This window comes from Hemitrygon akajei, chromosome 4 (assembly GCF_048418815.1).
Source record: "Hemitrygon akajei chromosome 4, sHemAka1.3, whole genome shotgun sequence".
Classification (NCBI taxonomy): Eukaryota; Metazoa; Chordata; class Chondrichthyes; order Myliobatiformes; family Dasyatidae; genus Hemitrygon; species Hemitrygon akajei.
This window is the reverse complement of record NC_133127.1, coordinates 191279698-191305917: the sequence shown is the minus strand read 5'-3', so window position 1 is coordinate 191305917 and position 26220 is coordinate 191279698. Positions and strand designations below refer to the sequence as shown.

At 46.6% G+C, this 26220-nt stretch overlaps 1 protein-coding gene across 4 annotated transcripts in view; it reads left to right on the top strand.

The window, feature by feature from the left end:
• myo7aa (myosin VIIAa) overlaps positions 1-26220 on the top strand; it is a 274145-nt gene that overhangs the window by 174001 nt on the left and 73924 nt on the right. For all 4 annotated transcript variants that reach the window (XM_073044265.1, XM_073044264.1, XM_073044263.1 and 1 more), the window contains 7 exons: positions 3244-3351; positions 7429-7638; positions 9565-9768; positions 11744-11920; positions 14011-14094; positions 17177-17304; positions 21007-21133. In XM_073044265.1, the coding sequence (XP_072900366.1) occupies positions 3244-3351; positions 7429-7638; positions 9565-9768; positions 11744-11920; positions 14011-14094; positions 17177-17304; positions 21007-21133 (1038 nt within the window). The remainder of the gene's footprint in view (positions 1-3243; positions 3352-7428; positions 7639-9564; positions 9769-11743; positions 11921-14010; positions 14095-17176; positions 17305-21006; positions 21134-26220) is intronic.

Genomic DNA, 26220 nt, shown 5'->3' with positions numbered 1-26220 from the left:
AGAGGGGAATCATGGTTGGGAAAAGAGGAAGTGGGGAGAGGGGAGGGAGCAGGAAGCAGCAAAGAGACATTCTGTAACTATCAATAAACCAATTGTTTTTAATCAAACGACCTTGCCCAGTTCTCAGGGCTGGGTGTGTCTGCACCCGCACCACATATACATGTGCCCGAGGATTTTGCACAGTACTGTAAATATCAATAGCCTGTCCAGGTCCAATTGTAGACAATAATTGCCAAGAAAGTGCATTAGTGCTCTCTACTTCCTCAAGAGAAGGAGCCATCTGGGAAGGAGGTACAGGAGCCTGAAGACATACACTTAACGTTTCAGGATCAGCTTCTTCCCCTCCACCATCAGGTTTCTAAATGGACAACGAACACTACTTCAGTTTTTTTTCTTTTTGAGGTGTATCACTGCCTGATATGGTAACTGCTTTGCCTGTGGGACACGTTGTTTGCGATTCCTTTCCGTGCCTTCTGGCACATCGGGCAGCATTTTTTGCCATTTCCGAAGCATTTGATTGGTTTTTTTTTACAAGGCAGAGTTGCTAGCTTGACGTTCAACCCAGCACGGATGGAAAGTGTGCAAGGAGCCTGCCAGGTTTGAACTCGGGACCATTCACCTCAAAGTCTGGTGCTGATGCCATTACACTACCAGCCAGCTATATAAGCAGTAATCACAAGATAAACACAAATTATATACAATATGTTTTTTATAAGAAAGACCTCAGAGTGAAACAAGTCCATTATAGTATAAGGTGGTAATAGTGTTGTAAACTTGTGGTGAACTACATATAGCTGTCTGGACACGCCCCCCCCGACTGCTCCCGTGGCTCCTCCCACGGACCCCGGTATAAAGGCGATTGGAGCCTGGGCCCAGCCCTCAGTCTCCAGGATGTAGTGTGGTGGTCAATTGCTGCTTGCTCTTTCTTCCAGCCAAAAAAAGCCTACATCTCGCCTCACGTCTCAGAGAGTTATTGATGGTGCATCAAAACTGTAGTGATTAAGGTTTTTGCAGTTGTTTGAAGAACTCAATAGTTGAAAAGAAGTAGCTGCTCTTGGTATGGGACTTCAGGCTTCTGTACTGGTTCGGTCATTTAAAAAAATGACATTTGCTCTCTCTCTCTCGAGTGCATCAAAGACTAGTTAGTGGACTGATGTCTGTTATATTGAGGGAGTGAGTCTCCTCTGCTTCTAATTCTTTCGAGCCCAGATAAACAAGAAGTGACCTCATTAAAACCTACCAAGTTATTAGAGGGCTTGACAGCGACAATGCAAGAAGAATGCTTTTGAGAATTGAACTCATGTTTAAGATGATGAGAAGCATAGACTGACTGAATAGCCAGAATATTTTAAACAGAAGAAATGGTTAATACAAGAGGACAAAATGTAAAGCTGTTTGGAGGAAAGTATATGGGATCAGAGGTTTTTTTTTTACACAGACTGTTGGGTGCAGGCAAAGCTCTGCTGGGCTGTGGGTAGAGACAGATACATTAGAGGTTTTTAAGAAACTCGTAAATAGGTACATGGATGATAGAAAAATGGAGGACTGTAGCAGGTAAAAAGGTCAACACACCATGTTGGCCAAAGGGCCTGTACTGAGCTATAATTTTCTAAATGTTTTCCCCTTTAAGTGGACCCTAGAACTAAAGGTGTTTGCAAGACTGGATGGCCGGAGTTATTAGGAGAGGCTAGATAGGCTGGAGCTGTCCTTCCTTCGGTGAAAGAGGACCTTGTGGAGGTGCATGGCCATAGTGCAATCGCTCAAGTCGAGTGTGACGTTCTCCAGTGGGGTTGCGGTGGATTTCCTTAATGGGGAGTGCCTGCGCTCGACATTGTTTAACATGGGGAGTCTGAAGCACGGACAGCCACCAAATGGCCCTTGAGAGATCTGCATCAGGGTCCAGTGGCATGGAATGCAAGACAACTGGGGGCCCTCGCCGGCTGAAGCCTTCCTCCTCCTTCACTTTCATCGTGATGTGTCATTATCTTCCGCCAGCTCCACTGTTGAATCTCGGTTGGAATACTCTTTCGAGGGCTATGTGCCAAGAGCAGACTAACAGTATGAGTTCAGGTAGGCACTTTGGTCAGCTTAGACTAGTTGGCCAAAGGGCCTGGTTCAGAATGTCTAGAGTCAGTGCCACAACAATGGGCATTTGGGACTGAGAGGTGGAGATATTTCTGCACCCTGATGGCGGTAAATCATTGGAATTAATACTCCAGAAGACTGAAGAATTTCAGTTATTGATGGCATTCCAGGACTGTTGGATTGCTGGATATTGGAGAAACTGAGGGACGTGGGCTACAGGAAGTGGTAGACACAGCGCAGGCCATCGTAACAAAGCCCTCCCTACCGTGAGCACATTTATACAAATCACTGCCAGAAGAAAACAGCATTCATCGTCAAAGACCCCCACCATCCAGGTATGCTCTCTTCTGGCTGTTAATATCAGGACCAAGGTACAGGAGGCTTGGGTCCTACACCATCAGGTTCAGGAATAGTTATTACCCTTCAAACATCAGGGTCTTGAAATGGCGTGGATAACATCACTCACCACTACTCCGAACAGATTCCACAACCTACAGGAGTCTTTGCTACTCATGTTCTCTATCATTTTTGATTAGCGACATTTGTCTTTTGCACATTGGTTGTCAATCTTAATGTATAGATTTTCATAAGATTCTGTGGTTTGTTGTAAATGCTTACAGAAAGTAAATCTCAAATAGTATATGGTAACATACGGTTCATCCAGTCATTAATTATGCGCTGTGTTGTGTGACGCGAGCAGTCATGGTCTTTCCATGACCATGATTGTTCTTGGCAAAGTTTTCTACTGAAGTGGTTTTCCAATGCCGCCTTCTGGGAAGCATCTTTACAGGATGGGTGAGCCCAGCCATTATCAATACTCTTCAGAGACTGTCTGCCTGGTGTCAGTGGTCGCATAACCAGGACTTGTGATATGCACCAGCCGCTCATACGACCTCCTCCCAGGGCCTCATGTGACCCTGATTGGGGGACTAAGCAGGTGCTACACCTTGCCCAAGGGTGACCTGCAGGCCAACAGAGAGCTAGACCTCCTTTGGTAGAGAGAGATCTCCACCCCACCACCCAAGCGTATAGCATATGTACTTTAATAATTTATTTTGAATAGTATTGGAAAAGTAATCTGTTTGCAGGTCAGCCTTGCAGACTCGGGCTGAATGGCCTACTCGTGCTAATTCTTGTGTCCATCCCTTTGTCCTCTAGTACCGCCGGCGGCTGGAGGCGGAGAAGCTGCGGCTGGCTGAGGAACTGCGGCTGAGCAAGGAGATGAGCAGCAAGAGGGCCAAGGAGGAGGCGGAGAGGAAGCACCAGGTGAGTGGCTGGAATGGGATGGTTCCCTCCAGCTCGGGGACGATCTAGGAGACACTGAGCATTTCGTCTTCACTAGAAACACCAGAGAATGCAGCAGATGGAAGTCTCTATTTAAGTCAGAAGTTGGTTGCTTCTTGATTAGTAGGGGCATCAAAAGTTACGGGAAGATAGCAGGGAATGGGGTTGAGAGGGTAAATGCATCAGCCGTGATCAAGTGATGGAGCAGACTCAAGCAGAGTGGCCTCATTCTGCTCCCATGTCTTATATTCATAGAAAGGTAGAGCACAGAAGCAGGCCCTTCAGCCCATCTAGTCAGTGCTGAACCATTTAAACAGCCTATTCTCATCGACCTGCACCAGGACTATCGTCCTTCAGACAATTTATCTGGAGCAATGCATAGTTCTGCTTGCTGAGTTCGTCCAACACTTCTGTGTGTCACTTTCTCCATTGATGGATTTTGGCAATGGCATGGTAACGTAGTGGTTCGCGTGTCACTTTACAGTGCCAGCGATCACCGCTTGGGGTTCAATTCCCATCACTGCCAGTAAGGAGTTCGTATGTTCCCGCCATGACCAGATAGGTTTCCGCTGGGTCTTCTGGCATTCCAAGTACAAACAGATGATGGTTAGTAAGTTGTGGGCATACTATGTAGGTTCCAGATGCAGTACGACACTTGTAGGCTGCCTCCAGCACATCCTTGGACTGTTGGCATTGACACAAACAATGCATTTCATTGTATATTCTGATGTACACATGACAAATAAAGCTAATCACATGAGGAAGGGTCTTGGCCCAAAATGTCGACTGTTCATTTCCCTCTGTAGGTGCTGCTTGAACTGCTGAGTTCCTCCACCATTTTGTGTGTTGTGCAAGATTTCCAGCATCTGCAGGATCTCTTGTGTTTGTGGTTGAACTGCCGCTAACTGTGCGCGCGCGTGTGTGTTGCTTGCTACGTGCTGGTTTGCTGTGTTCTACTGAACATTGTGTGCATGCTACACTGCCACTGGGATGCGTAGCAATACTTGCGGGCTGTCCCCAGCACATCCCTTTTACCACAGGAGTGGTGATTGTTAACACAAATGAAACATTTCACTACATGTTTGGATGTGATAAATAAATCTGAATTTAAAAATCTGAATCACAAGCAGGGTTTTCCGGTGACTAACCATTTCAATTCCAATCCTTGTATCCATTCCAGTGTGCCAGTCCATAGGCTCCTCTCCTGCCAAGACAAGGCCATTCTCCGGACAGAGTAGCAACACTTCATACTCTATCCGGGTAGCCTCCAACCTGATGGCATGAACACTAATTTTCCTAACTTCTGGTATTTTCTCTTTTCCCCCTACTTCCCTCTTCCATTCATCGTTCTGGTTCCTCTTACCTCTTCTCTTCACCTGCCTATCACCTCCCCCTGGTGCCTAAACAATGGAGACTACAATGATGAGGGAGGATTTGGCTCGTGTAGACTGGGAACACAGGCAATACAGTGGGAAGGTTGAGGAACAGTGGAAGACTTTCAAAGAGATTTTTCAGGGTGCTCAACAAAAATATATTGCAGTTACAAGCAAGGACAGTGAGGGTGGGGAGAGCCAGACTTGGATAACTAAGGAAATTAAAAAACTAAACTAAAAGTTCATGTGTAGTGGGAAACTGGAAGATTGGGAAAACTTTAAAAAAACAACAGAGAACCACTAAGCGAGCAATGAAGTAAGGGAAGATGGATTATAAAAAATAAACTAGCACAAAATATAAAAACAGATAGTAAAAGTTTTTGTAATTATATAAAGCAGGAAAGGGTGGCTAATGTGAATGTAGGTCCCTTGGAGGACGAGAAGGGGGAATTGATATTGGGTAATGAGGAAATGGCAGAGGCTTTGAATGACTATTTTGTGCCGGTCTTCACGGTGGAGGATGCGTCGAACATGCCAAAGAGAGATGTTATGGATGAAATAGGAGGTGATGACCTCGATATAATAGTTATCACCTAAGAGGTAGTGCTGAGCAACCTTGTAGGCCGGAAGATAGCAAAGTCCCCTGGTCTTGATGGGACGCATCCCAAATACTGAAAGAAAGGGCAGAAGTTATAGTAGAGGTATTGGTGATAATTTACCAAAATTCTCTTGACTCTGGGCAGGAGCTGGCGGATTGGAAGAAAGCGAATGTCACGCCACTGTTCAAAAAAGGATGTGGGCAAAAGGCAGGTAACTACAGGCCAGTTATTTTAACATCTGTAGTTGGGGAAATGCTTGAAGCAATCATTAAAGAGGAAATAGTAAGAAATCTGGGAAGAAACAGATGCAGCATAGATTCAGCAAATGTAGGTCCTGTTTGACAAACTTACTGGAGTTCTTTGAGGATAAAATGAGCGCAGTGGATAGAGGGGAACAGATGGATGTTATTTACTTGGATTTCCTGAAGGCGCTCGATAAGGTGCCACGTAAAAGACTTATCCATAAGATAAGGATGCACAGAGTTGGGGGTGATGTATTAGCATGGATAGAGGATTGGTTAACTAATAGAAAGCAGAGAGTTGGGATACATGGGTGTTACTCTAGGTGGCAATCAGTGGTGAGCGGTGTGCCACAGGGGTCGGTGCTGGGCCCACAACTGTTCACGATACACATTAACGATCTGGAAGAGGGGACTGAGTGTAGTGTATCTAAGTTTGCTGATCATACTAAATTGAGTGGAAAAGCAAATTGTGTAGTAGATACGGAGAGTCTGCAGAGAGATATAGATAGGTTAAGTGAGTGGGCAAGGGTCTGGCAGATGGAGTTCAATGTTGGTAAATACAAAGTCATCACTTTGGAAGGAAAAATGGAAGAGCAGATTATTATTTAAATGGTAAAAAAAAGATTGCAAAATGCCGCTGTGCAGAGGGACTTGGGAGTGCTTGTACATGAATCACAAAAGGTTGGTTTGCAAAGTGCAGCAGGCTATCGAGAAAGCAAATGGAATGCTGGCCTTCGTTGCTAGAGGGATTGAATTTAAGAGCAGGGAGGTTATGCTGCAACTATACAGGGTACTGGTGAGGCTGCACCTGGAGTACTGTGTGCAGTTCTGGTCTCCCTACTTGAGGAAGGTTGTACTGACTTTGGAGGCGATGTAGAGGAGGTTCACCAGATTGATCCCAGAGATGAGTGGGTTAGATAATGAGGAGCATTAAGTCGCCTGGGACTGTACTCAATGGAATTCAGAAGGATGAGAGGAGATCTTATGAGAGGAGGACATATAAAATTATGAAAGGGATAGATAAAATAGAGGCAGGAAAGTTGTTTCCACTGGTAGGTGAGGCTGGAACTAGGGGACATAACCTCAAGATTCAGAGGTGTAGATGTAGGATAGAGATGAGGAGGAACTGAATTCCACAGATTTACCATTCTCTGGGAAAAGCAGTTCCTCCTCATCTCTATCCTACATCTACTCCTACATCTACCCAATGAAGCAGTAGAGGCTACCTCAGTAAATATATTTAAGACAAGGTTGGATAGATTTTTGTATAATAGTAGGATTAAGGGTTATGGGGAAAAGTTAGTTGGAGATGAGTCCATGGCCAATCAGCCATGATCTTACTGAATGGCTGAGCAGGCTCGATGGGCCAGATGGCAACTCCTGCTCCTATTTCTTAAGTTCTTATGTGACTCTCCTCATTCGGTTTCTCCCATGATCCAACCTCCTCTCCCATCAGATTCCTCCTTCACTTCTCTCGCCTAACACCTCCAAACCTCTCATTTCATCTCCTCTTCCCTGCCCACTCACCTTCCCCCTCACCTGCCTTCACCTTTGACCTTCTAGTTTGGATTCCTGCCATTTCCTCCACCACCTTATTCTGGCTTCTTCCCCCTTCCTTTTCAGTCTTGTTGAAGGGTCTTGGCCCAAAGCATCAACTGGTTATTCCTCTCCATAGGTGCTGCTTGACCTGCTGAGTTCCTCTGGCAATGTGTGAGATCTTCTGGATTTCCAGTATTTGCAGAATCTCTTGTGTTTGTGAATGTGAATCAATGATTGTGCGGAGGGGTTAATTGGTGAGTGCATGGTACATTCAGGTGAAATTATTTGACTCTTCTCTCCCGGTAGGAGCGCCTTGCGCAGTTGGCTCAGGAGGACGCGGTGAGGGAGATGGAAGAGAAGAAGGAGGCTCGGCGGAAGAAGGAGATGCTGGAACAGATGGAGAAGGCTCGGAATGAGCCCGTGAACGACTCTGAGATGGTGGACAAGATGTTTGGCTTTCTGGGTACTCCCTCCGTGGTACCCGGGCAGGAAGGCCGAGCGCCAACTGGGTTTGAGGTAAGACTTGGAATGCCCCTCTGAGGTGCACAGGCTTATTGGAGAGCCAAAGGGGAAAGAAGAGGGCTGGATTAAGATTTTTGCATTGTTATTTCCCGGCCTAGCACAGGCTAGTTTACTTAAGCTTATCATCCCTACTTGGGCATAAGCCACCAAGATCAGCTCACCAGAACTCTTTACCCGGAGCCAGTCTTTCCAATTATTCCCAGGTGTTAGCCCACCTTTGAAGATCCTTCCTCTTCCAGGGGTGAGGCCTTCGGAGCCTCGACTGGAATTCACTTTGCCTCCCCACTCAGACCTTGTCCCTGGGTTCTGCTGCTGAAGTTGCAGTCCTTGACTTCCTAAGAAAACAGGATGTGATTCATCACTCAGTCATGTTTTCCCAGCTAGAAGTTCCCCAATTTACCTAATCACTCCCAACAATCCGTTTCTGCTGGGTCATCGGCAGTGAACTGATTACCACAGTGCTCTTTCATTAAGCAGAGATAATATGCTGATGACTGAAGTGTGTGGAACTGGAAATGGGTCGCTCTGATTTCCACATGAACTTCCCAGATTTTGCTGTCTGAACCAATTTTGCAGGTTATAAATCATGCAACGTGGAGCCCCAGGCCCTTCAGCCCATTGAGACAATTCTGACCATCAAATATCCATTTACACTCGTCCTATTTACTTTGTTCTTCCCATATTAATTTACTTCCCTTCCGTGGGGTAATGCTTTACAGTACCAGTGACCTGGGTTCATTTCCCGCCGCTGTCTATAAAGAGTTTGTACGTTCTCTCCATGATCGAGTGGGTTTCCTCTGGCAGTCCAAGGGACATACTGGCTGGTAGGTTAGTTGGTCATTGTAAATTGTCCAGCGACTGGGCTGGGGGTTGCTGGGCAGTGCAGCTTAAAAGGCCAGAAGGGCCTATTCTGTGCTGTATCTCAATAAATAAGTAAACATTCTACCACTTACCGACACACTACAGGTACGTTAGAGTGGGGAATTAACCTACCCACTCACACATCTTTGGGCTGTGGGAGTGAACCAGAGCATGCATGTGCTTAAAGGGAGAGCATGCAAACTCCACACAGACAGCAACCAAGGTCAAGATTGAACCTGGGTCTCTGGCACTGTGAGGCAGTGGCTTTACCCACTGAGGCTTGCAGACCATAAGACATAGGATCAGAATTAGGCCATTCAGCCCATCAAGTCTGTTCTGGCATTCCATCATGGCTGCTTTATTATCCCCCTCGACCTTATTAATTAATTAATTAATTAATTAGTTGAGATTCAGTGCAGAATAGGCCTTTCCGGCCTTCTGGGCCACTCTGCATAGCAACCCCCACCCCTCCACCCCCCGATTTAATCCTAGCTCAATCATGAGGCAATTTACAATGACCAATTAACCTACCAACTGGTATGACTTTGGACTGTGGGAAGAAACCGGAGAATCCGGAGGAAACCCACATGGTCACAGGGAGAATGTATAATCTCCTTACAGGCAGCAGCGGGAATTGAACTCGGGTCACTGGTGCTGTAAAGCGTTGTGCTAAGTAATACACCTACCTATTGTCCTACCTTCGTCCTGTAACCTTTGATTCCCTTAATGTTTAAGAGCCTATCAAGCTCCGCTTTAAATGAACCCAATGATTTAGCCTACACAACCATCTGTGGCAATGAATTCCACAAATTCCCAACCCTCTAGCTAAAAAAACTGCTCCTCACCTATGTTCTAAAGGGGTGTCCTTGTATCCTAGACACTCTCACTACTGGCAAAGTCCTCCCCACATCCACTCTATCTAGTCCTTTCAATATTTGATGGGTTTCAATGAGGACCCCCCCCCCCCCACCCCACCACCCCACCACCCCATTCTTCTGAACTGCAGTGAGTACAGAAGTTGTAGCTGTTATTTTTGACTGTGCGTGGGGTCTGTTTCAGGATCTGGAGCGGGCCCCGAAAGCGATGGAGGAAGAGGATTTGGACGCGTGCCTCCCACTGCCGGAGGAGGAGGAGGAGGATCTCTCGGAGTACAAGTTTGCCAAATTTGCCGCCACGTACTTTCAGGGCACCACCACCCACACCTACGTCCGGAGACCCCTCAAGATGCCCTTGCTTTTTCATGATGACGAGGGCGATCAGCTGGTAAGGGGGCTCCCCAGCCGGCATCTGTTAGCACAAGAATGGAACAGTACGACACAGGAACGGACCCTTCAGCCCACAATATCTGCACCTGTTGGTGCTGAATTAAACTAAACCCTTTCTGCATGCACATGATCCATACCACTTCATTCTGTAGTGGGGGAGAGAAAATTCATAGCAGTGAATAGTGAATTCATGGTTCTGTCGCACAGGAGTGAGAGATGGTGTGTGTGTGTGGGGGGGGGGGGTGGTGTTTAGCATGTGGTAGTGAGATAAAGGGAGCCAATACTGGTTGGGTGCCTGGCAGTGAAATTCTTTAGAATACGTACACAACGCTGGAAGAACTCAGCAGGTCAGGCAGCATCCGTGAGAAAAGAGTAGCCAACGTTTCGGGCCGAGACCCTTCATCAGGAAAGTCCACAGCATCTGCAGTTGTATTGTAGTGAAATTCTGTAACAAGCTCAACCAGACAGAGCTTTAACAGCAAGATCCATAGCAGTGTTGATGAGCAGAGAGATACAAGTCCAAGTTCATAGCTCCTTGAAAGCAAGTACACAGGTTGATAGGGTGGTTAAGACTCATGGCATCTTGCTTTTATTAGTTGAGGCACTAAGTTCAGAAGTCAGGAAGTTATGTTGCAGCTTTATAAAACTCTAGTAGGCTGCATCTGGAGAATTGCGTACAGTTCTGGTTGCCTCACTATAGGAACGATGTTCTGTGTTCTATAACGTAAATGGGAGCAGGAAGGGGTCACCTTGCTCTTGGAGCCAGAGTACCTTTAGTGTACCATCAAGGTAGAACGGCACATCACAGGTTCAGGCCCTTCGGCCCACAATGTTGTGCTGAACCAATTAAATTAGTAATTAACTGGCTAGCCAAACTAATCTCTTCTGCCCACACAGTGTCCATAACCTTCCATTTTCCTCGCATCCATGTGCCTACCTAAACATCTCTTAAACGTTCCTAATGTATCTGCCTCTCACCACCACCACAGGCAGCACATTCCAGGCAACCACCACTCTCTGCATATTTTTTTTTAAAAAGCTTACCCCTCACATCTCCCTTGAAATTATTCCCTCTCACATTGTTTAAAACCAGCATGAAGGATTTGACATCTTGCCTACATTGCTGGAGGCCTGCTGCTGGAGTTTGGACTGACTTGGGCTGTTTTCTCTGGAACCTCAGAGGCTGAGGGGAGACTTGAGAGACGCATATAGAATAGACAGCTGGGGTCCGTTCCCCTGGGTAGAAATGGCAAGGACTAGAAGGCAAGCATTAAAGTGAGAGAGAGGAAGTTTTTTTTGTTTGTTGTTTTTATTTTGTTTTGCACAGTCGTGGGTGCCGGTGGTCAGTGTTGGAAGAGATAGGAACAGGACTATGTCACGCAGCCCATTGGAGTCTGCTCTGCCTTTTCACTGTGGCTGAGTTATCTGCTCTCTCAACACCATTCTGCTGCCTACTCCCTGTAACCTTTGATGCCCTGACTAATCCTATCAACCCAATGACTTGGCCTCTGTGGCAATGAATTCCACAGATTCACTATCCTCCAGCTAAATTAATTCCTTCTAATCTCTGGTCTAAACGGACATTTCTCTAATTGAGGCTGAGCCCTCTGGTCCTGGACTCTCCCACCATAGGAAATATCCTTTCCACATCCACTCTATCGAGGCCTTTCAGTATTCGGTAGGTTTTGATGAAACCATTGTAGAGTTCTGTTATACTGTAAATGCTGAAAGTCCTGAAATATTCACTGATGACCTTCTTGGAGTGAGGGGGGAGGTGGTAATGCTTGAACTGGGTGTGAACTCTCAACCAAAACTGATTATGTTGTCACTATTGAGTGAATGTCTGCAGGAATTTGCTACATTTTGTGCCCGATCCCATTATTTGGAACGTAGAGCCTCTCTGTATTGGCTGCTGGGCATGACGGGGCTCTGACTTCAGGTTCAGAAGTGACCTCTGGCCTCTTTCGCTGCAGGCGTCTCTGGCAGTCTGGATCACCATCCTGCGGTTCATGGGCGACTTGCCGGAGCCCAAGTATCACACGGCCATCAGCGACGGCAGCGAGAAAATCCCGGTCATGACCAAGATCTACGAGACCCTCGGGAAGAAGACGCACAAGCGGGAACTGCAGGCTTTGCAGAGTGATGGCGAGGTAGGTCCAACTCTGGTCGGTAGGGATGCACAAGATGCAGGTGTTTGCTACCAGCCGCCCTCTAAAGGAGTTCAGAGGGGATCTGAGAAGGGATATTTTCACACGGAGGGTGGTCAGAATCTTTTCCCGATAGGCACAAGCATCCTCCCTCTCTGCATTCATCTCTCCACAACTACTCCCTCTGTCCCTGTCTCCCCAGTGTGTCTACCCAACAAGTGGTAGTGATCCCAGTACCCTAGTAAAGTAATTAATTAAAAATAACTCCATCTTTCATCACAGGATAAATGGATTGTTGGCAAGGCTAGCATTGAGTGCCTCTGGCTTGTCTGTTGATTTTCAATGCCAGTGAAGAACCAGCCTCATTGGTTGGTTGGTTTGAGGTCATACTTGAGTCAAAACGTTGGGCACTACGGTACCCTAGTGTAGCAGTTGGTGTGACACTGTTATACCTCGGGCTGTAGCCAGTTTAGTCTGAGAAGCACACAAAATGCTGGAGGAACTCAACACACCAGGTAGCATCTATGAAAAAAAGTACCGTCGACATTTTGGGCTGAAACCCTTTGGCAGGACTGGAAGATTTAAACTTGTTCAGGGTAGGCATTCCTGGAAGAAACTTCGAACAGTGGTAATCAAACCACAAGCCAGTTTACTCTGCCTGGGTGGGGTTAATTTGTCATAGAGCTTGTTTAGCTCTGCTGGCCATTCCCTGAAACAAATGTCATATTAAAAGCAGCTGAAGTAGAGTTTATTGTCAAATGCACAAGTACCTGGCTGCACAGAGCAATGAGGTGGCATGGTAGCGTACTGGTTAGCACAACGCTTTGCAGTACCAGGGACCTAGGTCCAATTGCCGCCACTGCCTTTAAGGAGTTTGTACGTTCTCCCCGTGACCGTGCGGGTTTCCTCCAGGTGCTCCGGTTTCTTCTCACAGTCCAAAGATGTACTGGTTAATAGATTAAATGGTCATTGTAAATTTTCCTGTGATTGGCTAAGGTTAAGTAGGAGCTAGAGTGGTGCAGCTCCTTGGACGGGAAAGGACTGCTCCACGCTGTATCGCGAAATGAAGTAAATAAATAAGTAACAGGAAAAGACGAAGATAGCAATCCCTGAGGGAAGTGACCAAGACAATTGAAAGTCCGGTGGTTCCAATCTCACTAATGCAGCAATTTATTTTTTCAATTCCAGTCGGTGAAAGAATTGAGTTCAAATCCCCAAACCAGCACAAGGGGATTTGTATTCCTTTTCCTAAATTACTGAACACAAAATTCTGAAAATAGTCATGGAGTCATGGCATCACGGAAACATTCCTTCATCCCAACCTGTCCATGCTGATCATGGTGCCTCCCTGCTCCGGTTTCATCGGCCCATGTTTGGACAGTATCCCTGAACACTCCTCCTACCCATGTACCTGCCAAGGGTCTTGTTACTGTACCAGCCTCAATCACTTCCTCTGGCATCTCTTACCATATGCTAGCATGTGAGCAGTCTGATTGCCTAGCAGTCAGCATAAAGCTTTACAGCATCAGCGACTGGGGTTCAATTCCCACCACTGCCGATAAGGAGATTGCAGCTTCTCCATGTGACTGTGTGCTCCAGTTTCCTTCAGAGATGTACGGTCAGGGTTGTGGGCATGCCATGTTGGCACTGGAGGTATTGGCTGCCCCTAGCACACCCTTAGACTGTTGGTCAATGCAAAGGACACATTTCACTTGCGCTTCAATGTACTTCTGACAAATAGTTCCAATCTTTAATCTTTATCCTGACCAACCTCTGCATGGGAAAATCCTTTACCCTCTCATCTTAAATCATTTTGATTGAGACACCCGAACTCTGGGAGAAAGGCTATGACTATGGACCTTATGCCCCTCATGAAATGCACAGCATTGTTGGAGAGAGAACTAGTTAACATTTCAGACTGGTGACCCTTTGTTGTCTAGTTAACAATCCAGCCTGTAGATGCCTCCCAGTAACAACCATCCCTCACCATCCCACTACACCCAGTGCAGCCTGGTTATACATACTCCCCTTGTGTGGTTGGATGTACTCTGATTGTGACCACATCCCAATAACGTCTGACACTTGTGTGGCAGAGCATGCATGCGGACAAGAAGAACAGTGTGCGGCATAAGCTGGTCTCGTTGACTCTGAAGAAGAAATCCAAGCTCACGGAAGAGGTAATTTCAAAGTTCAAAGTAAATTTATTATCAAAGTACAGATATATCACCATATACAACCATGAAATTAATTTTCTTGCAAGTATTCATTGTAAATACAATAAAGAATAATAATAAATGAGCAGTAAATATTGAGAACATGGAATGAAGAATCTTGGAAAGTGAGTCCATAGGTTGTGGGAACAGTACGACGAATGACAAGTGAAGTTGAGTGACATTATCCCCTCCGTTCAAGAGCCTGATAGTTGAGGGATAATAACTGTTCATGAACCTGGTAGTGTGCATCCTGGGACTCCTGTAGCACCTTCCTAATGGCAGCAGCCTGGATGATGAGGGTCTTTGATGATGGATGCTGCTTTCCTACGACAGCGCCTCATGTAGATGTGCTCAATAGTAGGAGGTCTTTACCTGTGATGGACTGGGCCATATCCATTATTTTCTGTTCAAGGCAAGTGGTGTTTCCATTCTGGGCTGTAATGCAACCAGTCAGTGTAGTCTGCACCACACATCTGTAGAAGTTTGTCAGATTTGGTGTGTTTTTGTACAGTCTTTCTCCACACCCTGATCTTGCACAATACCAAGCAACAGTAAACCAAATTTAGTGTTCCAAGCAATGGCTGATGTTTAATGATCTCTATGCAAGCGAGCTTTTCACCTGACAAAGCCCGTGCTGGCCATGGAGCACCCATTAGATCCTAAACCAATCCCCCATGGGATCCTAAACCAATCCCCCATTAGATCCTAAACCAATCCCCCATGGGATCCTAAACCAATCCCCCATTAGATCCTAAACCAATCCCCATTAGATCCTAAACCAATCCCCATTAGATCCTAAACCAATCCCCATTAGATCCTAAACCAATGCCCATTAGATCCTAGACTAATCCCCCATTAGATCCTAGACTAATCCCCCATTAGATCCTAGACTAATTCCCCATTAGATCCTAAACCAATCCCCCATGGGATCCTAAACCAATCCCCCATGGGATCCTAAACCAATCCCCCATGAGATCCTAAACCAATCCCCCATGAGATCCTAAACCAATCCCCATTAGATCCTAGACTAATCCCCATTAGATCCTAGACTAATCCCCATTAGATCCGAAACCAATCCCCATTAGATCCTAGACTAATCCCCCATTAGATCCTAGACTAATTCCCCATTAGATCCTAAACCAATCCCCCATGGGATCCTAAACCAATACACATTAGATCCTAAACCAATCCCTATTAGATCCTAAACCAATCCCCATTTTATTCTTCACAGCTTAGGTCCAAACCATTGTATCACTTGCCTGCGCAGTTGGGCCAACTAGGAATCAGAATCAGTCTTATTATCACTGTCATATGTTGTGAACTTCATTGTTTTGTGACAGCAGTACACTGCAATACACAAACTATAGGTCACAATAAGAAATATTTTTAAAAAGTGCAAAAAGAGAGCTTAATAATGAGGCAGTGTTCATGAACTGTTCAGAAATCTGATGGTGGAGGGAAAGAATCTGTTCCTAAGACATTGAGTGTGTGTTTTCAGGTTCCTGAACCTCCTTCCCATGGTAGCAATGAGAAGAGGTGGCAATGTCCTGGATGGTGAGGGTCCTTAACGATGGATGCCACCTTCTTGGGACACTGCCTTTATAAGACTTGAACAGGCCTCTCTTGCACTAAAAAGATGGACTCTTGAGCACCCAATCTACCTCCTCATGGCTCTTGCCCTTTGTCTACCTGGGCTGCACTTTCTCTGTAACTCTAACACTATATTCTGCAATACAAACAAAATGCTGGAGGAACTCAGCAGGTCAGGCAGCATCTGTGGAAAAGAGTACAGTCAATGTTTCGGGCCAAGACCCTTTGGCAGGATTATATTCTACAATCTGTTTTCCCTTGCGCATCATTGTACCTGTGGAAAGAACGATCTGTCTGGTGGCAGAGAAACAAAAGTGTTTCGCTGTATCGCCATACATGATAATAAATCTATTCCAATTCTGCATTAATTACCTCTATAGCCATTTAGGAAGAACCCTCTCCACGGGCTTCTCAGTCAGAAAAGCTCAAAGCGTATTTATTATCAAAGTACATGTATGTCACCATGTACCACCTTGAGATTCATTTTTTAACGGCCATTTACAGAAAAATAAAGAAATTAAATTGCACATAAAGACTGACAAACAACCAATGTGCAAAAGAAGGCAAATTGTACAAATAGGAGAAGTAAATAAATAATACTGAGAGCATGAGTTGTAGAGTCCTTGTAAGTGAGTCCATAGGTTGTGGAATCATAACAGTGGGAAGTTCACATCTACAGCTGTGCTGGGCTGTCTGCACCACTCTCTATAGAATCCTGCGATTGAGGGAAGTGCAGTTCCCATACCAGGCAGTGAAGCAGCCAGTCAGGATGTTCTCAATTGTGTCCCTGTAGAAAGTCCTTAGGATTTGGGGACTTGTGCCAAAGTTCTTCAACCGTCTGAGGTGAAAGAGGCGCTGTTGTACTTTTTTCACCATGTAGCCAGCTGGTATGTATAGACCACGTGAGATCCTCAGTGATGTGGATGCTGAGGAACTTAAAGCTGTTCACCCTCTCAACCCCAGATCCATTGATGTCAATAGGGGTTAGCCTGTCTCCATTACTCCTGTAGTCTACAACCAGCTCCTTTGTTTTTGTGCCATTAAGGGAGAGGTTGTTTTCTTGACACCACTGTGTCAGGGTGATGGCTTCTTCTCTGTAGGTTGCCTTGGTATTATCTAAGATGAGGCTAATCAGTGTAGTGTTGTCAGCAAATTTAATTAGCAGATTGAAGCTGTGGGTGATAATTAAAGGAATTTAAAATTGCTGACACTCTCCATCTCTGATCCTCTAATGAGGACTGGTTCATAGACCTCTGGCTTGTTCCTCCCCCGGAGTCAATAATCAGCTCTTTGGTTTTGCTGACTTTCAGTGAGAGGTTGTTCCTTAATTAAAGAATTAAGATAAAATTCTCATTAATTGTGGTTTGGTTATGCTCCTGCAACTTTTTACTAGGACTAAGACACCCCATAGACCTTTACTCTGTTTTGTGGTCATAACTCCTTCATCTGTGCTTAGGTGGCAAAGAGACTGAATGACGGGGACTACAGCCTCAGGGGGAACAGTATGCTGGAAGACCGACCTACCTCCAACCTGGAGAAACTTCACTTCATCATCGGGAATGGTATTCTACGCCCTGAGCTCAGGTACTAGACACAACTTTCCACCCACCTCTGAGTTTCTCTCTTTCCTTTTTAATTGGACCCCAGTAAGGACTGAGAAAGATGGGCCACCATCTCCACACCCAGCCTGTCGACTTCTTGCTCATTAGTGATATACAGTGGCTAAAATGATTATTGTTGGAATGCACTTTCATGCTGTTTTTTTTTTCTCCACCCCAACCAGTCTTCCAATAAATCATCTCCACCACATCTCTTCAGTCTAAAAACTTGTTGGTTCAAATCCTGCTCCAGAGGCTCGAGTACAGAATTTGGGAATACAGCTCCATAATTCCTTGAATGTGGCTTCACAGGCAAATGAAGTTGTAAAAAGAGCTTTTGGGCCTTCACAAATCAAAACATCGACTACAGGAGTTGGGACGTTATGTTGAAGTTGTATAAGAATGGTTCCAGAAGATTGGAAAATTGCAAATGTTACTCCATTCTTCAAGAAAGGAGAGAGGCAGAAGAAAGGAAACTATAGACCACTTTGTCTGACCTCATTGGTTGGGAAGATGTAGGAGTCGATTATTAAAGATGAGATCTCGGGCTACTTGGAGGCACGTGGTAAAATGAGCTGTAGTCAGCATGATTTCCTCAAGGGAAGATTTTGCCTGACAAATCTGTTGGAATTCTTTGAAGAAATAACAAGCAGTATAAACAAAGGAGAATCAGTTGATGTTGTGTACTTGGATTTCAGAAGGCCTTTGACAAGGTGCCACACATGAGGCTGCTTAACAAGCTACAAGCCCATGGTATTACAGGAAAAATCCTAGCTTGGATAAAATAGTGCTGATAGGCAGGAGGCAAAGACTGGGTATAAAGGGAGCCTCTTCTGGCCATCTACCGATGACTAATGGTGTTCCACGAGTCTATGTTGGGACCACTTCTTTTTACGTTATATGTCAATGATTTGGATGATGAATTTGATGGCTTTGTTGCAAAGTTTGCAGATGATATGAAGATAGGTGGAGGGACAGGTAGTTTTGAGGAAGTAGAGAGGCTACAGAAGGACTTGGACAGATTAGGAGAATGAGTAAAGAAATGACGGATGGAATACAGTACAGGGAAGTGTACTGGTGCACTCTGGTAGAAGAAATGAAAGGATTGACAAAAATCTGAGGTGCAAAGGGACTTGAGAGTCCTTGTGCAGGATTCCCTAAAGGTTAATTTACAGCTTGAGTCTGTGGTGAGGAAGGCAAATGCAATGTTTGCATTCATTTCAAGAGGCCTAGAGTATAACAGCGAGAATGTAATGTTGAGACTTAATAAAACACTGGTGAAGCCTCACGTGGAGTATTGAGAGCAGTTTTGGGCCCTTTACCTTGGAAAGGATGTGCTGAAATTAGAGAGAGCTCAAAGGAGGTTCATGAATATTAACCCAGGATTGAATGTCTTGTCATATGAAGAGCATTTGATGGCTCTGGGCCTGTACTCAATAGAATTCAGAAGAAGGAGGGGTGACCCATTTGAAACCTATCGAATGGTAAAAGGCCTTGACAGAGTGGATGTGGAGAGGATGTTTCCTATGGTAGAAGTATCTAAGACCAGAGGACATAGCCTCAGAATAGAGGGGTGTCCTTTTTGGACAGAGATGAGGTGAAATTTCTTTAGCCAGAGAGTACTGAATCTGTGGAATTCTTTGGCACAGGCGGCTGTGGAGGCCAAGTCTTTATGTATATTTATGGCAGATGTTGATAGATTCTTGATTGGTCAGGGCATGAAGGGATACAGGGAGAAGGCAGGAGATTGGGGCTGAGAGGAAATTTGGATCAGTAATGATTAAATGACGGAGCAGAAGCGATTCACCAAATTGCCTAATTCTGCTCTTTTATCTTATGGACATTGGTGAGGGTGAATTTGGAGTATTGTGTCACCTACCTACAGGAAAGATATCAATAAGATTGAAAGAATTCAGAGAAAATTTACAAAGATTTTGCCAGGACTAGAGGATGTGCATTAGAGGGCAAGGTTGAATAGGTTAGAACTTTATTCCACTGAGCACAGGAGATGAGGGGAGATTTCATAGAGTGTATAGAGTGATGAGGGGTATAGATAGCATAAAGACATGCAGGCTTTTTGCACTAAGGTTGGGTGAGACTCATACTAGAGGTCAGAGGTGAAATACTCAAGGGCAATTTGAGGGGGAGCTTCTTCACTCAGTGGTGTGAGTGTGGAAAAAGCTGCTGGTGGGAGTGGTGGATGCAGATTCAATTACAATGTTTAGGAGAAGCTTGGAAAGGAACTTGAACGAGAGGGGTATGGAGGGCCATGATCTGGGTCCAGATAGATAGGACTAGGGAGAAAAACTGGTCAGCATGGATTAGATGTGCTGTAGGGCTTGTTTCTGTGGTATAGTGCTCTGACACTGACTCTAGCCAGAGTACTTGGGAAGTGCTATAGTGGTGACGGTGGATATTTACAAATACAGCATTTAAATTGGAATATTTCCCATCTATGGTGGAGATATTTGGTCCTGTGGCATTGTTAGGAAGGACAGAGGAGATTTACTAAGTGTTCTGGCCAATGCTCCTAAAAGTGTCAGGAGATTGTCACATGACTTCAAATGCAACCTAACTATCTTTGTAAAGTGGCAACGTAAAGTTCCAGCTCTTGTATTTTAAGCAAAAACTTATGAAGGCCTTCATCACCCTGTTAACCTGTGTTCAAACTTGTGGAGATCTATGGACTGACCCCAAAGTCAACTTGGATGGAAAATGGAGGACGGGAAGTTTGGGGTGAAGGGGAGAGGATATAAGCTCTAATGTTAAACTTCAGCACAGTGGCCATGTTATCAAAGTACCATAATGACTGTAAAGTGTTTTCGGCTTAGAGGGTGAGTGCAGGAAACTTGTCGCCAAGGTAACAAATCATGGTCCAATCAGATTCCTTCTTCAGCTCTTTATCTATTGTCCACCTATCACCTCCCAGCTTCTTGTGACATCTCCCTATCTGCCACCCGCCTCACCTGGTCTCACTTATCACCTACACAAGAGATCCTGCAGATGATGGGAATCCAGAGCAACACGCAAAATGCTGGAAGAACTCGAGCACTTCTTCCAGTTCCTTGAGCATTTTGTTTGTTGCTCACCTATCACCTGCCAGTTGGTACTCCTTACCCCTTCTTCTACCCCCCCCACCCCCCCCCACCTTCTTATTCTGCCTTCTGGCCCCTTCCATACTAAGTCCTGATGAAGAGTCTGGGTCCACAGCGTCAATAAGCCAATGTGTTCCAAGAGACAGAAAGCAGTCACTAGTGACAAAACATTTGCATTCTTCAATAAAATGCCGAACTTTTTCTGTTTGGGTGCAGTGATGGGGGTTTTAATTTATATTTGGACATGCAGCACAGAACAGGCCCTTCAGTCCAATGAGCCACACTGCCCAGCAACATTTAACCCTAGTCTAATCACAGGACAATTTACAACGAGCAATTAACCTACTAACCAGTAAGTCTTTGGACTGTGGGAGGAAACCGGAGCACCCGGAGGAAACGTATGCTGCCACGGACAGAATATTCAAACTCCAGATAGACGGTGCAGGAATTGAACTCTGAACTCCAGAACTCCCTGAGCTGTAGCAGTGACATGCTAGCCACTGTGGCTGGAGGTACAGAGGACTGACTGGAGTAAGGAGGGACTGGAGGCAGTGTAAGGAAATGCCTTTTATAAGTTGTCTGTTCCATGACAGGGATGAGATTTACTGTCAGATCTGCAAGCAGCTGAGCCAGAATCCGTCCAAAAGCAGCCACGCCCGCGGCTGGATCCTCATGTGCCTCTGCGTTGGGTGCTTTGCTCCGTCTGAGAAGTTTGTGAAGGTACGTTTCCATCAATTCCTTCATTAATCTTTAAATGTAACTGATCAAGGCCCCTTTTGACTTAAGGTTTTTACAATTAGCTTTATTTGTTACAAGTACATTGAAATGTGCTGTTAGCGTCAAATCAATTAATCTTTGATTCTGCTGGACGTCCTACAAGTGTCACCGCATTTCTGGTGCTAGCCCAGAGCCTTACCGCATGGTCCGGGCCCTTTGGCTCACAATGTTGTGCTGACATTTTAACATTCTCTAAGATCAACTGCATGCCCACAGCTCACTATGTCTAACCTGCCCACCTTTTGGAAGGTGGGTTGAAACTGGAGCACCCGGCAGAAACCCATGAGGTAGCAGGGAGAAGGCACAAATTGCTTATAGACAGCAGCGGAAACTGAACCCTTTTCAGTGATTGCGGGCACTGCTACACCAGCATTGATGTACTCCTTGTGCTCCCATTCCATTGGAACCCTTCTGTAATTTTACCAACCTCGATTCTCCGTCGGGAATCGTAGGAAATACTCAGCTGGTCAGGCAGCATCTGCAGAGGCAGCAGCAGAGTTCATGATTCAGGCCATTCATAGACAGTGGAGGTAACTGAACGCCATTATTATAGCCGGTGTTGTGAAGTGTTAACGCTAGCCGCCACACGACTGTGATGCTCCTGTGGAACATCAGATAGCTTGACTTCTCAATCCCTATTGGTCGTCCATCTGTGATATTGGATCAGTTCCTTTGGTTTTCTCCTACCCCCCTCCCCCCCCACCCACATTCTCCCCCTCTAGGAGTAGAAGTCCTGCCTATCCTGACCTGCCAGGCTTGTCCGCTGGCTCTGTATTTCACAGCTCCCATATTCTTTTTTGGTTTTTCTATCTTCTCCCTCACTTGTGTGGTGGTGGTGGTGGAGATGCGGCTCTGCCAAAAGAGCTGTCAGGCACTCCTTCACTTTGCAAGGCTACAGGTCACCCTTGGGCAAGGTGTAGCACCTGCCTACCCATGCCCCCATCCTAAACCAGGGTCAAGAGGAGCCATGGAAGCGGATGGTGGGCGGTCGTATGAGCAGCTGCTGCATATCACAAGTCCTGGTTATGCGACCACTGACCACCAGGGAGACAATCCCTGAAGAATATTGGTAATGGCTGGGATCACTTGTCTTGTGAAGACACTGCCCAGAAGAAAGCAATGGCAAACCACTTCTGTAGTAAAGTTTGCCGAGAACAATCACGGTCAAAGACCGTGATCACCCACATCATAACGACACAGCACATGATGATGATCACTCTCCTTCTGCTCCTGTTCCTCTTGTGGAGCTATAAAAGATCCCGTGATTGTGTTTTTTCTTTGAACACAGGTTACTATGGTGATCAATTAACACTTGACCATCCATGCCAAAAATCTGGGATTTTTTATTTAAAAAGAAATGCTGGAAATACTCAGCCAATTGGGCAGTATCTATGGGAAAAGTGACAGAGCTGACGTTATAGGTTGAAGACCCTTCAACAGAGCTGGGGGGGGGGGGGAAGAAGACAAAAGGAGTTTAAGATGAGGGGAGGAATGGGATGCTGCCTTGTCAAACCAGGATGACCATGGAGATAATTTGGAAAGGAGCTTATCTGGCCAATGAGTGAATGGGAGCCGTTCGTGAGTGAGAAGACAGACAGAAGAATGTGGGAACTGTGAAATGTAGAGCGGGGGACGAGCCCGGCTGGTCAGGGTGAGCGTGACCTCCGTTCCCAAAGGGGTTAAAGGAGGGGGTGCAGAAATATAAACAAACTGAGCCAATGTCACAGAAGGATGACTGATGCAGACTAAGAAATGAAGTCAGCTGAAATTGTCGAATTCTATATTGAGTCCAGAGGGCTGCAATGTGCTCAGGTGGAAGATATTGTTTTTTATTTTTATTGAGATACAGTGTGGAGTACATCCTTTCAGCCCTTCGAGCCGCGCCGCCCAGCAACCCACAAGCAGCGGGGGGAAGCGTTCTGGCAGCACAGCAGCGCGGCGGTGAACATAACACCATTACAGCACCAGCAATAGGAGTGAAATTCCCATTGCTGCCTGTAAGGAGTTTGTACATTCTCTCCATGAATGCGTGGGTTTCCTCCGGGTGCTCCGGTTTCCTTCCACATTCCAAAGACAAATGGGTTGGGGTTAGTAAGTTCTGGGCAGGCTACGGCACTGGACCTGTGGCGACCCTTATGGACCGTCCCCCAACCCATGGTCAAACTGTGTTGGCTGTTGACCCAATATGATGCACTTCATTGCATGTTCGTGTGACAAACAAAGACAATCCTTTTCACAAACAAGAAACTCTGCGGAAGCAGCGCGCACACACAAAATATGCCGGAGGAACTCAGCAGGCCAGACAGCATCCATGGAAAAGAGTGCGGCGGATGTTTCGAGCCGAGGTCCTTTGTCAGGACTCGTTGGACACATTTGGCAGGAGAATTAGAGTCAACTTTATTATCACTGACACATGTTGTTTTGTGGCAGCCGTGCAACGCAAGGCATTTAAAAGAAACTATATAACAATAGAAAATATATGGTACAATAGAGGAATAGTAAGGTACAAACGTAGTATTCATAGGTTCATGGATCATAAATAAAATCTGATGGCAGAGGGAAAGCTGTTCCTAGAGTATTGAGTGTGTGTCTTCAGTCTCTTGTACCTCTTCCCTGACGGTAGTAATAAGAAGAGGGCATGTCCCCGATGGTGGGGGCCCGTCCTGATGAACGTCACTGCCTTGAGACACTGCGCTTTAAAGATGTCCTCCCTGGTGGGAAGGCTTGTGTCTGTGATGGAGCTGGCTGAGTCTGCAAACCTGATGCACCATCAATAACTCTCGGAGATGGGGGGCGAACGATAGGCTTTCATTAGCAGCAAGAGACCACGACACAACATCCTGGAGACGGAGGGAGGAGCAGTGCCTTCAATTGCCTTTATACAGGGGTCTGTGGGAGGAGCCACAGGAGCAGTCAGCAGAGGGGCGTGTCCAGACAGGTGTATGTAGTTTACCGCATTCACCCTCCCCCTTTGTTTTAAAAGAGAGTCCCCACGGGGCGAAGTTTCTTACAAGTATATTTACAAGTTAAGTCTATCAGGTGGTCGAGTCTGTCGCTGCGATCTACGTAGCACCAGTGGTGATTGCACTGGTGACGGTGGTTGTGCTGGCTCCGGCCTGACTTGAGGTGCCAGCCCGTTAGGCGTCAGTAATCCCTCACGCGTGTGCGAGGCGCCTGGTATGGGAGTGTTGTGAGGAGTCTGTGTAGGGCTTGGTGTGCGCGGTGTCACCTCGGGTACAGTGTTCATAGTCACCGTGGAGTGTTCGGGGTAGGGGTCTGGTGCTCCTGCGAGCGCCAGGTCACGGACGGAGACCGTGTCCTCCCGCCCATCAGGCAAGACCACGTAGGCATACTGGGGGTTCGCATGAAGTAGGTGAACCCTCTCGACCATTGGGGAATATTTATTGCTCCTCGCATGTTTCCGGAGCAGCACTGGCCCTGGGGACGTCAGCCAAGCCGGTAGGGTGGTCCCAGTGGCAGACTTCCTGGGAAAAGAAAAGAGTCGCTCATGAGGGGTGGCATTGGTAGACGTGCACAACAGGGAGCGGATGGAGTGGAGTGCCTCGGGGAGGACCTCCTGCCAGCGAGAGACCGGCAATCCCTTTGACCTAAGGGCTAAGAGTGCGTCCTTCCACACAGTGGCATTCTCCCTCTCTACCTGTCCATTCCCCCGGGGATTATAGCTCGTGGTCCTACTAGTAGCAATACCCCTAGCCAGCAGGTACTGGCGCAGCTCGTCACTCATAAATGAGGACCCTCTATCACTGTGGATATAGCAGGGATATCCGAACAGAGTGAAGAGCTGGCGCAGGGCTTTTATGACGGACGTGGCTGTGGTATCGGGGCAGGGGATGGCAAAGGGGAACCGCGAGTACTCGTTGATTATGTTGAGAAAGTAGACATTGCGGTCGGTGGAGGGAAGGGGGCCCTTAAAGTCGACACTCAGTCGCTCAAAGGGGCAGGTGGCCTTGATAAGTTGTGCCTTTTCAGGTGCGGTTTGCACTCAGCGCAGACTTGACAGTCCCTGGTCATCGTCCTGATTTCCTCAAGGGAGTAAGGCAGGTTCCGGGCTTTCACGAAATGGTAAAGTCGGGTGACCCCTGGGTGGCAAAGATCTGCATGGAGGGCGTATAGCTGGTTGAGCTGTGCGCTGGCACACACTCCCTGGGATAGGGCATCAGGGGGCTCATTGAGCCTTCCAGGCCGGTACAGGATATCATAGTTGTAGGTGGAGAGTTCTATTTTCCACCTCAAAATTTTATCATTTTTGATTTTGCCCCGCTGTTGGTTGCTGAACATGAACGTAACTGAGCGCTGGTCGGTCAGCAAGGTGAACCTTTTGCCGGTGAGATAGTGCCTCCAGTGCCTAATAGCTTCCACTATGGCCTGGGCTTCTTTCTCCACCGCGGAGTGCCGAATTTCAGGGCCTGAAGGGTACGAGAGAAGAATGCTACCGGCCTTCCTGCCTGATTGAGGGTAGCAGCCAGCGCGAAGTCGGAGGCATCACTCTCTACTTGGAAGGGAATGGTCTCGTCCAGCGCATGCATCGTTGCTTTGGCAATGTCCCCTTTAATGCGGCTGAAGGCCACGCGGGCCTAGGCTGAGAGGGGAAATGCAGTGGACTTGACCAGGGGGCGGGCCTTGTCTGCGTAATGGGGGACCCATTGGGCATAATAGGAAAAGAAGCCCAGGCACCGTTTGAGGGCTCTGAGGGTGGCGGGAAGAGGGAGTTCCAACAGGGGGTGCATACGGTCGGGGTCAGGACCAATGACCCCGTTCTCCACGACATACCCAAGGATAGCAAGTCGGGTGGTTCCGAACACACACTTGTCCCTGTTATAGGTAAGGTTAAGAGCTTTGGCTGCTTGGAAAAATCGTTGGAGGTTGGTGTTGTGATCCGACCAGTCGTGACCGCAGATGGTGATGTTATCCAGATATGGGAACGTGGCCTTCAGTTAGCACTGGTCCACCATCCGGTCCATTTCCCTCTGGAAGACAGAGACACCATTCATGACACCGAAGGGGACGCA